Genomic DNA, 14,639 nt, shown 5'->3' with positions numbered 1-14,639 from the left:
CTGAGGAATAATTTTCCCTGAACAGTTAAAATATAAATGATGATACTAGGCAAGGACTATGATTTATATGTATTAGCATGTACAAACATATATGTACACAACACATATAAATACATATGACACTATATATATATATATATATATATATATATATATATATACATATATATGGTACTTACATAATGGCTTTCAAATATTTCTGTTTGATCATCTGATGAAAATTTGGCAAGCAGTCCTTTTATCTCTGCACTGCTATCTCAGATCCTGTTGCTATGTTCTGTGCTCAAATGGCTCAACTCAAACTGAGCTATTACCTTATCTCATTTGTCTCTTGGATCCTAGCTATATCTAACTGATAGAAGACACTGGTAGTCAGTGTGTGTGTGTGTGTGTGTACATATTCTCTGTTCCAAGCCACCTCCTTGTTCCAGGTGTTCTCTGACTTCGGAACCCTGGACACTGTGAAACAAGAGCTTACAGTAATGGAAATTCCACTTCCACTCAGTTCCACCAAGATCCCTTGCATAGAGCCACAGACACTGTTTCACAATGTTCCCTCATCAGACTCTTCATTTTTATCGGCTCAGACTCAGCTGATGGTCTTTGCTCTACAGCTCACTGAGGAAAGCAAAAGCATTCTCACAAATGTAATCTCTTTCCTTTAGCAACTGAATCCAATCGTTTCCACACTTGTGGCCTCAGATTTCCTGCTAACATGAATGAAATCACATTGTAGAGGCTATGCCTTATCCATTCTATGTAAGGTCCTTCATTCACTCAACACATTCTCTCCTAAACTGAAAAGTAAAAGCATTCTTCTATTACTCACTAGTTGCCCTCTCACTTCTCTGGTTTCTCCAGGACTATCTCAGTGAGTCAAGGGGATGTCACCACTTGCTGCCCTCACTCTTCCTATCTCTGCAGTAGGGTTGCTGGACACAAATCAACTATTTACATTCTTTTCTCTTATGAGCTTTTTAATGACACTGAAAAACTGTTCAACTTTTTGTTATTTCTCCTCTTGCCTTACAAGAAAGCTATGCCATCTGCTCCTCCAACCTTGCTGAGTCTTTGCACTCTGTGTCTTTGTTGCCCTTTTCTTTTGATTTAAAACTCACATATCACACTTTGAGCCAATCTAAGGCATTCAATCTTCAGTCCATAACAATCTTCTCTTTGATTCAGGCAGTTACAGCTCAGCTAGGATAACTCCTAACAATATCTACAACCCTTCCATTATTATTATCTCAAACCCCACCTCTTTCTTCACTGGACACACTAAATTCAATTAAGGATGATGTGGTCCTTCAAACTCAGTCTCTTCACTTTGCTCTGTTTCTCATTCTGCCACAGGAAATGCTTCAATTAATCATCAAGGAGCTGGAAACTCCTTTTTTTTTTAAAAAAAATAGGTTTTTTGAGACAGGTTTCTCTGTAGCCCTGGCTGTCCTGGGACTCACTCTGTAGAGTGAACTGGCCTTGAACTCAGAAATCTGCCTACCTCTGTCTCCCAAGTGCTGGGATTAAAGGCGTGTGCCACCACCACCCAGCTAGAGCTGGGAACTCTTAACATAACCTCAAATTCTTCCTTATCCTTTGCCCTTCAATATGAAGTGAGTCAACAATATCGATGAAACATATTCTGAAACTGTGTCACTCCATCATTACCAGTCTCATGGTGGTCCAAAGCATCTCCCAGAGAGCACAGTGATGTCTTTCTAACTTAATTCTGTCTTCTGTTTCGTGGTCATCTAATCAGAGTAATTTTATGACATTTCACAATACTTTAAGTAAACCGTGCTGTGTACTAAGTTTGCATTTACTCAGAATACAAAAATCCAGTTTTCTTTTTACTTGAGAAAAAAGTGATTCTAGCCAATGTTTATGTAACTAATTTTTTTTTATTCCTCTAGTTGTTGGAGAACATTCAGTCTCTTTGAACTGTAAACATCCAATTTTATTCCTCTCTTTTCTGGAGTAACAGATTTTGTGTATGGTCTTTTTTCTGTCTGCCACAATAGCCTCTGCTTCTGTGATTAGCTGAAGCATTGTAAACCAGTTGCAATTAAAAGGTGTTACCAAGCACTAATGATAGTGTCAGGTTAGTTTTCTGTCATCACCTCACTCAGCTTATGTTTGTGAACCTGTTGAGTTTTCAAACATTAATTCATTTCTGACATTCTAGTACAGTGTCTGAAGCAAGAATGTACAGCCAATATCTACTGAATATAACAAATTTCAAACTTTCTGATGCAAATAAATTGTTTAAGGAATTACTATAGCTTTTACAATTTTAAAGACAAAAGATAGACAGAAACCTTGTCAGTAGTTCTCAACCTGTGGGTTGCAATCTCTTGGAGTCTCATATTGTTACATATCAGATATCCTGCATATCAGATATCTACATTATGATTCATAACAGTAGAGAAATTACAGTTATGAAGTATCAACAGGGTAATTTTATGACTGGGTATCACCACAGCATGAGGAACTGTATTAAAGGGTCATATTAGTTGAGAACCCCTGACTTAGCCTTGATATAATATCTATACCAATGAAGTCCTGTGGAGTGTTTTCATTATATAAATTCCTAAGATGTGTGAAGAAACAAAATTTGCAAAATAATAAAAAGAGACTAGTCCTTAATTAAGTAACATTTTTCTTGACTGTGATTACATTTATATAAATGGATATTTTCAATTTCTCATGAAGATACACAATATAGACACCTGAATATGCAAAGAAATTGTATTTTCTAATAAATGTCACTAAATTTGTGATGTGTCTGTAATTGAAGTTGAAACTTCTAGATTGAAAAGATTTAGCACTGTGACTACTACCAGGTTATATAAAATGCTGGTCTGGAAAGAGAATGAAACAAAAAAACATGCTAATTTCTTCTAACCAATCTTCATTGAAATAGTCTTAGGTCATCTTATCATTCAGTTGTTCCCACACCGTCAAGTATCATAGCATGCTCTTTTGCTCTGATATTTTAAAGAAGCATTTGCAAGAGTTACTTAACTTTTAGCTTTCCTCCATTTTGTATTCAGCCCAACCCATCATAACCCCTCACATCCCACTTCCTAACCCTCCATTTCCTTTGTAGTTCCTTCCCTTTATCCATACCTCTAGTCTTCGAACAGTATCAAGAGCTCATCTTTTTGTTATTGTTGTTTTGCTTGGTTTTGTTTTTTTGTTTGTTTGGTTTTTTTGAGACAGTGTTTCTCTGTGTAGCCCTGGATTTCCTGGAACTCACTCTATAGACTGGGCTGGCTTGGAATTCACAGAGATCCAAGTGCTAGGATTAAAGTCATGCTCCATCACTGCCCAACAGCCCAACAAGAGCTCATGTCTTAAATGTCTCTATCGACAGAGATCTTTGCTCTCCTCCTGCCTTTCCTGGCTGAATGCTCATAAGCCATAGCTTTAAGCTACAGACTGGTTCCATGAATCCTACTGCTGCTTGTCTAATCACAGTTTAATAAATTCATGTGGATATCTATATCATATCCAGCACTGAGCTCTAGTTTTCCCTAACAAAAACAGTTCCCGATGAACACATAGACACTTGCCATATGTAAAGCATAACCATATGACTTCAAAAATGAGCTTAAATGATAGCACATGTGATGACCTGGGAAGAAATTGATCCCTGCATATAATGTTACAGTTTCTGTCTTCCTTATAGAGGAAAATTCCTTATAAAGGAAATATGAGACAAGTTTTGGTTTGGAAAGAAGAGGTGAGAGCGGGTAGGAAACAACTAGCTACCCTTTCTGGGAAAGGAAGAGGTAATGTGTGGATTCTGCCTCCATCTCCTGGTATTATATTGAATGACATATAATCAGCATTTTCCAATTTTCACAACATTCCAAACATCCTTCTAAGTTTGTAGGATGCATAATGTTTTTCATTCATATGTAATCAAAAGTAGAAACTGCTACCAATTTTCAAAATTCTGTATTATAACTTGGATGCACAGGCCTTTCATGAGGAATGGAAATTTTATCTCCTGGTTGCCTCCTAGCCAGGTAAGATCCATGTATCTTTTAAAAGGCTTCTTTGAATTTTTCAGAATGCATGAACTATAAGGAGGTGATATTTATATAGCCACCACTTCTCACCACCTTCACACTGCCACCCACTCCTGGTTACTATCAACTTGACAACCGCTACACCACCATTTTATTGTTGTAGATAGTTGCATTCCAACCACTTAAAGCCTAAACCAGTGATGCCTGGAGCAATCCTAAAATCAGGCTCTCTTCTATTCAAATGCTCTCTCTCTCTCTCTCTCTCTCTATATATATATATATATATATATATATATATATATATATATATATATATATATATATAAAGAGACCTATATTGTCCCTCCTAATTAAATCTCTGTCTTCATTTTCTCTCCCACTTCCCAGGCTCACTCTCTCAGCCACACAGAACAACAGATTGAGTCTAGACAGTCAAGAAGGGAAGGGTGCATTTGTTGCTAAGCCCTAGATATTGCATTATATAAAGGAACCTCCCAACGTATGCTGAATGAAGGATCAAACCCCAGCACAATCCCCAACTCTTTACACCATTTTCTCTATAAACCTAGATAGCCAGCTTCTATTTCATCTCCTGAACTCCAGCAAGTTACTCCATTAATACAAACTTTAGTAAAGCTGGGTTTTTGTGTTATTTCTTTCTCCAGTATTGCTATTGTAGTGGCAAAAACTTCCAAAGACAAAAATACATTAATTTTAAACTGCAGATACTTTTCCAAAAAATATAAGTCCCATGAATTTTAGGTTTTGTAGCTAAAAATACTTTAAATATATAACTTTATTATTTCTAAGCAATAATATTTTTATGTTTATAGAAATTTCTTTCTTTAGATTGGGAAAGGTTTCCTCTATGGTTTTGTTGAAAATATTTTCTGGGTCTTGGAGCTGGGACTCTTTGCCTTCTTCTATTTCTATTGTTCTTAGGTTAGGTCTTTTCATGGTATCCCAGTTTTCCTGGAGAGTTTGTGTCAGGAATTTTTTTACACTTAACATTTTCTTTCACTGATAAGTTTCTTCTACTCTATTTTCTACACCTGCCACTTTCTTGAGCTAACAGGGGCCTTATCTGGCATCAACAAGAAGGAGGCCCTTGATCTTGTGAAGGCTTGATGCCCCAGTGTAAAGGAATGCTAGGGCAGTGAGGCTGGAGTGTGTGGGGGGGAGCAGCCTCATAAAAGCACAGTAAAGGGGGATGAGATGGGGGCTTTTCAGAGGGGAAACTGGAAAGGGGGATAACATTTGAAATGTAAATAAATAAAATATCCAATAAAAAAAGGACAATACAGGCTGGGACGGAGGAAATGAATAAATTACTTAAAGAAATAGAGGAAAATACAGTCAAACAGACAGAGATCTTAAAGAGAAACAAATCCCTGAAAGATATACAGAAAAAATACAATTAAACAGGTCAAGGAAATAAATAAAACTGTTCAAGACCTGAAAGTGGGAATAGAATTAATAAATGCAAACTGAGGGAATCCTGGATATAGAAAGTCTAGTGAAGAGAATAGGAATATCAGATGAAAGCATCATCTAAGCAATACTATTAAAGAAAAATTAAAATACTATTGAGAAATTAAGCTATCCTGTTTATTATTTTAATTTCTATTATGCCTATTCTCCACATTTGCCTCAGATATTATCTTGCTTATTATTTCTCTTATGCCTTCATTTAACACATATATTTTAGAATTGAATTCAAGTCAAGAAAAGAAATAAGGCATGCATATATTTCACTAAAACTTAAGTATTATACAGAGGGAACAGTAAGGTATTTAAGAATGGAGCAGATGAATGAGCCCACTAGAAAATTCTTTGGAAGGATGACATCTGAGCTCAATTTTGAGGGCTACATAGAAGACTAATAAGAAGAGGTGGAACACAGGCATGTAAACATGGAAGAAACCAAATGGATGAAGTAGCTGCAGAAGCATATCCTTTATTTAGAACAGCAAACATGCCAGTGTGAACACAGGTAGCTGAGGTTCATGGTGTAGACTACAGGTGCTTCCTTACCTGAGTTAATTCTAGAGCCTTTAACCTTTTAACCAGGGAGAAGTTAATAGATCTTTTGTTCAACTAACTGAGTGACCCACACAGACAAGCTGAGGGAAAGGTCAGCTTTACCAAGTGTGAAGAGGATACACTAGGCTATAAAACAGGAATGAATTAGTGCAGTCTGCTAAATGGGAAGGTATTATGCCAACTCAGATTTGAGTAGAGAAAGAAAGGTTTGAATAAAATAGAAGAGGTGGGGCTCAAAGACATTTGTGAGGTGGATGCTAGAACTGGATTAGCAGATGCACATTCATGTGTGTGGTGTAGAAATCAGATGTGTGGACTTGAATATAGTTATTTGTCTGTTTCTTCGAGAGGAGTGAACAGACATTATAAGGCCCTTGGCTTTCTTTTGAAGTTATTGTAGAATGAGTCTACATGGAGGCCACCCCATGCATACTAGGAAATGCATGAAGAGAGTGCAGAGAGCATTGCCAGACTGAAGTATGGAAGACAGAGCCATGTAAGCCTTAGAATATTTCAATTAAATTGATAAAAGCAAAACCCAGAGAAAATATTTTTCAATGTTGAAAAAAAGAAGGATATAGAGTCATAAATCCACAGGAAGGCAGGTTCAAAGAAAGCACATTACTTCAACAAAGCCTCCTTAGTGTCACCTCTGGGCTTTATATTTTTCCACTGGTTTTACCACTGAAATAGCCTGGGCCCAGAAGGGCAGCAGACTATTAGAGTTCACATTCCAATAAACAAAAGAGACAAGATGTGAGCCTGCTGCTCTACACATCCAAATTCAGTGTTTACAGGTGGCGATCTCTTGTCCCTTCATTTGATGCCCTAAGGCTCGATTCTTTTTTTTTTTCTTTTTTTATTATTAGGTATTTTCCTCTTAGCGCAGTAGGCAGCGCGTCAGTCTCATAATCTAAGGCTCGATTCTTAAATCACCCTGAACCAAACTCTCCTTGGGGTTTCCAGTTTCTGTCATCATGTCTGTGGTTCCAGATTCTTCCCCAGCTCTGGGCCTGTATCTACCTAGCCTGATTCTCCCAAAGCAGGCTGACTCTGCTTGGCATCTACATTTGTCTGTTTTTCCACCTTTCTTCTTAAATTTAATGGTACTGATCACTTTTATGAAACAGGACGCACCTCACAGGTAGTCTAGAAGAACTCTCACAAGAAGGAGCATTTCAATACCCTCAGATCAAAGAATTTTGTGCCCCATGTACGTGAAGATTTTAAGTATTTCTATACATTTTACTCAATCAAACTATAAGGTCTTCAAGAAAAGGTCTGGCTTTCAATAGTAATATTTAACTCTGCACATTAAGTGATGATAAGGGTAGGCACGGGGATGTGACATTAATAAGTTGGCTGTTGTAGGATTATAATAAGTACCAATTGCAAATATGGACATTGGCTGTTTCAACAATTAATCTGAAAAGGCATATAGACTATAAGAGGACATTGAAAGTTACACAGAAAATGACTCTTTGGCCAACTTCGATATTTAAGCTTTATTCCTTAAAATAAAAGCATTTTAAATAATCAAGCTAACTGTATTCTAAAAGACTGATCTGTATCAGCCTTTCATTCTTATGAAAGTCATAATAATATAATAATCGATAATAGTCCCAATAATTATTTTTCAATACCCCTTCGGTATGTATTCTAAAATTAATGTCTCCTACTATTTCAGTGGGGCACAGAGATTTGCAGCCTGGTTAAAAACAGCACACAGTTCCAATGTTAATAGTATCTAAGAGCAACACAACATAAACCCTGGCTCTTGCTGAATCTCTATTTCAAGGATAGAAAGAAACCAATGAATCGAAATGAAAATCAAACATCCCAAACTAGGCATAATACATACTCTGCAGTTATTGTTGGTTTGTTTGTTTGTTTTTGCAAGTAAACATGAGAATTGTGAAACTTATTTTTCATAATTTGAATATTAAATCACACACAGAGACCATAACAATCCCTTATGTAGGATTGAGTTCCCTAAGTTCTTCTGTATTTTAAATAAAAATCCAAAGGTGAAGCTGGGGAAATGGTTCAATCCACAAAGTACTTACCATATAAACACTAGGACCTAGGTTTAGATCCTCAGCCATCTCGTAAGTGAGGCACTCTCCTATTCCAGGCAAGGTGGTGTAAATTGATAAAGCTAACACTGAAGAAGCATAGACAAAAGGAACTATGGCTCTCATTGGCCAACTACTCTTGCTGGGTCAGGGAATTTCAAGTTCAGTGAGAGAACCTGTCTCAAAATTAAGGTCGCAGGTGATAGATATATTCAACTGGTGTCTTCCACATGCATGCACCTACATATGCACACACATATGAACATTTACATGCACATACACCTCATACACATAAGCACACATGCAAACATGAAGCCACTTAAGACTACCATCATTAAATAAACTTAGAGAGGATCCATAATTTGCTCTTATTGAAGGCTCACTGCTGAAGGAACTTAGAGTTTTTCCCCTTAAGCACTCAAAAAGAAATATATTTATTTTGTATTCAATATTATGACATCACATCCTGCAAGGAATTTTGAGAACTGAACAGTCTCTTTAGATCCCAAATATAAATACTGGCAGGAAGCCTAAAAATCCATTACATATTTCTGTATAACATATTGTTACCTTGTAATATTTATGTTAGAGAATTAAACCTCAGGCTATTTCAATTAATCATCACAACCCTTCGTGGCATAGATAGCCTCAAGGAGCATGCAGCAGAGAAACTTTAGTATGTGGCCATTCACACAGCCAGTGAGTCATGTGACCAGGACTTTTACATGGGCCCAAAAATCCCAGTTTCTGATGAGGTGTCTTGAATACAACCTTTCTTTAGCATAAAATTTTTTTTAAAAAGTTAAAAAATGTATAGTACTATGTTCTAAAGGGTAATGGAAAGTTAGAACAGCCATGTTTCTATTGATTTATCTAAAGCAATAACCAGCAGAACTAATGTCAATACAGGGTAAAAAGCAATAAGAGGAATGCACTACAACTACCTACATCACACAACCTGTCTGAATATGCTCATTAAATAAACTTTGCTGTCACTGAAGTATTGGCTAGCTGGCTTTGCTAGCACAGTGCATTCTGAGTTCATGGGAGTAATATAATACAGTTTGAAAGCTTATCTAAATACGTAAGGTATGCAAATAATTTTAAAGAACTAATTTTGTGTCCCAAACCTGTTGATTTATATGAGGTAATTAAGGACGAAATGATCCTGTTATATTTACACTTTGAAGATTAAGAACAATAAATTGGCTAAAGCAGTTAAAACAAGTATAAAGTGGTTTTCATATTTGCAAGAAACAAAGGTCTACTTGGGGGCATACATGTGTGCCAACAATTCAGAACTCTTCACTAAGTCTTGGTCTGAGTTGTGTAGCTCCACTATTTATAGGAAGGTCCTAAGAGACCCTAGAGCATAAACTTTCTACTAAGTAGATTGAAAGTTAATATGGGAACTGGCCAGATGGCTGAGACAATAAAGACAAAACCTGAGGATCAAGGTTTGATAACCTGAGTTCATGTGCTGAAAAAGAGAACTGACTGCTGAAAGTTGGCCTCTGATTGCCACCTCTTCATCATGGCATGTGACCCCCCACACACACACACAAAAGAAGTAAATGTAAAAAGAGACATTTAAAGTCGATACAGTAACTATTTAGGGAAGGGGTGACCTACCTTTAAAGCAGAGTTCAGAATACTTAGGAACAGTGGATCTGAAGGTACTTAAGTTTATACTGAAATTGAAAGAGCCCTTAACAACAGAAACATGAACAGATAGTGTGCAGATAAGGATGTACTACAAGAAAATGTTAAAAATTAAAGCAGAATGAGTGGGAAAAGATTAAAGAACAGCATGAATGAATTTATCTATGCTGCCCTATGCACCAAGAACATTTCTTTGATATACACCACGTGAACATGTCTTACCATATACTCCATATTAGAAGCTGTTGGGTACACCTGACTTCTCAGTTTATTATGGAGATCCAAGATGCTCTGCATGTCATTGTCTGTGATGGCTCTTTTCCCTCTTTGCTTAGCTGTCCACCATTCACCATCCTCATCCATGTATTTTTCCAAAAGTTTCTCCAGCAAAGTGGCATTAGGAACCACCATAGCTGGAACTGCTCTAGCCACAAATAGCAGTGCGGTCACTCTGAGCCACTCCTGTGCCTTACACATCATAATGAATGGCCTCTGGGTTTCCCCGGGGAAAATCTCCAAGACAGGCTCTTCCACTCCTTGTGGCTATAAGACATGTCACATGATTCAGATGAAATTATTTTATGATAGCAAACCCCAACATATAAGCACTCTGGTTTTGAAAATACGTTTTCTATCACCTCCATTTTTCCATAAAGAACTTTTAAAATGTGCTGTTGACACAAAATATTTTTCCAAGCTAACCACTAAGCCAAAAGTCGAGGGCAAAAGGAGGAAGCTCAAGGCTTGAGAATAATTTCTGAATTACAAGGTTTTAAATGACATACCTTACAATGAGTACTATTTATATAGTGTTTTATTTTTGTCTGGAAACTTTTATATTCTGCAGAAACTTTAAAGTTTTCTATTTAATTTGCTTTGTTTTATTTTATTTTTAAAGGCACAATATCCCAGCATTTCATCTCTGGTTCATAGCTATTCATACACTACTCATGCCTGTATTGCTGGTACCTGGAGATGGCCACGAGGTTCACTGAAAATGAATGGCTCAGGCCCCTGGAGCAACTTTTTTTTTCACCCATGCACAGATGGAAAGATCATTCATATTCCCATATTCCAGCAAAATTTGAGCCCAACATGTGAATTTAACCCTACCAAGCGTTCTCCTGGAGAACTTCAGACTATGTCCCTCACATACAACAGGAGCCCAAGGTTCACTGAACCCTGCAGGGAGAGCGTCCCCAGGACAAGGCGAAATGAAGTGTTCCTGCCCTGCAATCCATCTACCCTGTCTTGGCCAGACCTTTCTCTACAAGTCAGTTTTTCCCAGATGATGTTTCCAAATAGGGAACCAGGAAAACCTGGCAGCTGGACCACTCTGGATGCAACTTGTGCATCGCCCTTACCTCTCCAGTGTGATGTTCCTCAGAGAGCGGAGCCTTACAGAACTGCTTGTCTCTGCAGCTGCTCCTTGCCTTGACTCTGCCCTTCACAGAGGCGACAAGGACCAGGCCACCGCGGGAGTCAGAGTGAGGAGCTGGCTGACCCCTGGGGACGCGAGCCCCTAGCTCTGTGTCTCAAAGCGAACCTGGGAGGAGCAGTGGGCACGGGCTCCAAAGTTAGCAAAGTGCCCCTGAAAGCAGCTCTCAGAGTGGTTCCCGGTGTTCCAGAGATCTAGGGTGAGGTGGGACAAAGGAAAAACTCCCCGGGGACCTCCTGCTTCAGCTTGCAGAGCCCTGGCGCCAGGCGCTTCCGCGGCTCCTCAGCTCTCCGCATTTATTGAGGTGCCTGCACAGGCACGTGATGCCAGAGCCCTCCTTTACCACCCCCACCTCCACCTCCACCCAGTTCTGGCCCGAGGCCTGTGGGAGTCGACTTGCAGCAAGCCAGGATCTTTCGTGGGCGTGCACTGTGCCTTTGTGAGTGGAGGCCCGCAAGGTCTGGACCCTGGGGGAAGAGAGCCTCTAACTTCTTCCACCTCTCTCAGATCAGACACCCTCCCCCTAAGATTCTCTCTGATGGGATGCTGAAATTACTTACAGTCTGGTTGCAAAGGAGCTAGCTCCAGAACTGGAGGTAAGTGAGCATGGAGGTACGCTAAAAACTTCCAGTCTTGTACACACAAAAGGAAATCTAGAGGGTGGGATAAAAAGAGAAACACTTTTTTATTTTCTCTAATGGATTCCCCATTGGTCTCTAGTTTCTAGAAGGAAGAAGTCTTTCTTTGGCTACTAAAGCTTAATGAGGACCAGATGGAGAAAGACTATTGCCTGACAGTTGAGACATGTCAGGAAACAGGCAGCATCGGCTTCTGAAAAGGGATCACCAGCACTTGGCATTTGTGGAAATAAGAAGAGTCCTTTAAACAATATATCATTGATAGACTGTCAGGATCTCAAAATCCAGTCCCAAGACAGATACCTGTTTTGCATCCTAGAGTAGGAATTTACTAATTGTAAACTCAAAAAGTATTGCCCTACTGAGTGTGGTGCAGTTTGTACAAGCACACTTTGTTTTGAAGTGGATTATCTAATCCCCCTGTCTTTGCATCTGCTCCTTTCAGAGTCCATCTCAAATTTCTGTCTTTATATCTGGAATGTCTCAAAGTCCAAATAAAAACCCTGTGGTGGGGATTCTCAGATTGTCCCAACCATTACCTGTCTCTTTCTATTATCCAGCTGCTCTTCTGTAGTCAGGCCCCAAAGTCCCTGGTGACATGAATCCTTGTTTCCTAGAATAGCAAAGAATGGGGAGCAGGCATATCAGAAAGAGAGCCACACTGAACCTTCTCAGGTATAGGATCACAAGGGTTTTCTTTAGCGTTGTACACACAGAATGGATGCAAATTTGTAGTTTGGGAATATTAATTCATAATTAGTGCCCCTAGCATTCAGATTTTACATCTAAAACAGTACAGTTTATGGTAAAGGACAGGTGATAGAGCAATAGTATAGTATAGTAAAGATGGAGATCATGTCTACATGGAACACTTTATGTGTCATTGAAAATCATAGAGAGAATTGAGTTAAATCTGTTAAAAGTAATTATATCTTTTTGAAATATTTGAAGAGGAACCTAAATAAATCATATTTAATATAAGAATGGCCTAAATATTCATCATATTAAGCATAAGCCTTCAATAATCTTGCATTTCCAATTTACTATATAAGCTTTTTTTATACAGTTCATGTTTTTATTTGTTATTGCAAAGTCTATTTGTCAACACAAAAGCACATCTTATCCACATCAAATGAATGTTAAAATGGCACTTTGGTTTATGACCGAAGCAGTTCCTTGTAAAGCCATGGTGGGTTGTGGCATTTCTACTCTATTGTGGCAGATACTGTTGTGTACTTGGCCAACACAGAATCTCCCACCTGTTTGTTCCATCTGAATCTGTAGCCTCTGGTTTTACATGGGGTACCCACCTTCTCATCAGCAGCAACCTTAGGAAGTGACTAGTGCTCATTCTAAGCAATATTGAAAATAGATCCCTGTAGCAGTGACTAGTGTAGGAAGAGACAGTTCAAGCAATACTTGTTCATCATTCAAGGAAGGCAGGGCTGAATTTAGAGCTGAGGAAAGGAGTTACAGTGGTTTTCTTTTGTGATCAAAAGAAAAATTATCTTTAGGTGCTAATTTGTGAGATTTGAAAAGTACAGTTGCTTTTGAGCAAAGACAAGGGACAGATGAAAGAATGACCTCTTTACCTGTTGAACAAAAGAATAAATAGTGGCTGTTCCTCCCGGTTCCTGGCCAACCACTCCATTTTCTGGTTATGGGAGATAACAAATGGATGTTTAAGCCACACTGGCTTGGCTTGAGTATTAGCTACATGTAGCCTAAAGCACTGGAATTCACATGTTTCTGCAAAGATGATTTTCTTTTGCTAGTATTCTATTCCTCATGCTGTAATTATCAATGTATGTGGAAAGTAAGGAATTACTTTAAAATGTGTGCTAACCTACCTCTGAATTTCCAAGTGAGTACATGTTGTAGAGGTGTCAGTTACCCCATACTGCCATAACCTCACATCTTCTCTCTAGAACCCCTATTAAGACATCCTTACATCTCTTTCCCTGGAGATGTGTAATGCTACATTTCTTGTGTTTAGTACTTTAATAAATAGAACTTGTGTAGATGTATTAATTTATTTTAAAGACTTACTTATTTTCCTCTTCTGTGTAAATGTCAGTGCCTGAATATATCTGTATATTGCATTATATGATCCAGGGAAGCCTTTGATGTACATATGGTGTAAGTGCCTGAATGTTTGTGTATATATACAGAGAGGGCAACCAGTGCTCTGGAGTAGGAACTACAGGAGGTCAAGAGCCACCAAGTCAGTTTTGAGAGGCAAACCCAGGTTTTCTCCAACAGCAGCACCTATTCTTAATTCCTGAGCCATTTTACCAGCCCTGGACCTTGCAGGAGAAATACTTGCCTATCTCAAAGTCATGAAGAAAACACCGCTATATTATGTTTTAACTGTACTGCTAGCCATTTTCCAATCATGTCTTTGTTCCATATAGGGTGGATTTGTGCTCGCATATGAAGAAGGCCCTTCATATAGAGTCACCTTCACGATTTCATAACTAAGGTACAGAAATAAATTTCATTGTCAAGACCAGCTTTATTATGATGCTTGGGTTAGGTTAGTAGCACTGTAACTATTTAGATCCACATTCATGTTATAAGTTGGTAACTCTTTTAGTGTGTCTTGAGGTCTAGGGAAAAAATTAGCCTGATTTGAGATTTGAATGAAACACTGTTGTTATTTTGCAATTGGGTGCTGCTCATGCATTACCTTCAGGAATTCCTCTTTCTCTTTGCTCACAGCTGGGACACTCTCTATGCACTTATA

General features: G+C 38.3%; 1 protein-coding gene across 1 annotated transcript in view; it reads right to left on the bottom strand.

Moving 5' to 3' along the window:
• Positions 1 to 11,862, bottom strand: part of Crispld1 (cysteine rich secretory protein LCCL domain containing 1) — a 39,425-nt gene extending 27,563 nt beyond the window's left edge. Inside the window, exons 1-2 of the mRNA XM_021161462.1 lie at positions 11,182 to 11,862; positions 10,040 to 10,360 (exon numbers count right to left, since the gene is read on the bottom strand). Coding sequence (XP_021017121.1) covers positions 10,040 to 10,297 — 258 coding nt within the window. The 5' untranslated portion in view covers positions 10,298 to 10,360; positions 11,182 to 11,862. The remainder of the gene's footprint in view (positions 1 to 10,039; positions 10,361 to 11,181) is intronic.
• Positions 11,863 to 14,639: the final 2,777 nt, after the last annotated feature.

This window comes from Mus caroli, chromosome 1 (genome assembly GCF_900094665.2).
Source record: "Mus caroli chromosome 1, CAROLI_EIJ_v1.1, whole genome shotgun sequence".
Taxonomy (NCBI): Eukaryota; Metazoa; Chordata; class Mammalia; order Rodentia; family Muridae; genus Mus; species Mus caroli.
The sequence above is the reverse complement of the archived record's forward strand: the minus strand, read 5'-3'. Positions and strand labels throughout refer to the sequence as shown.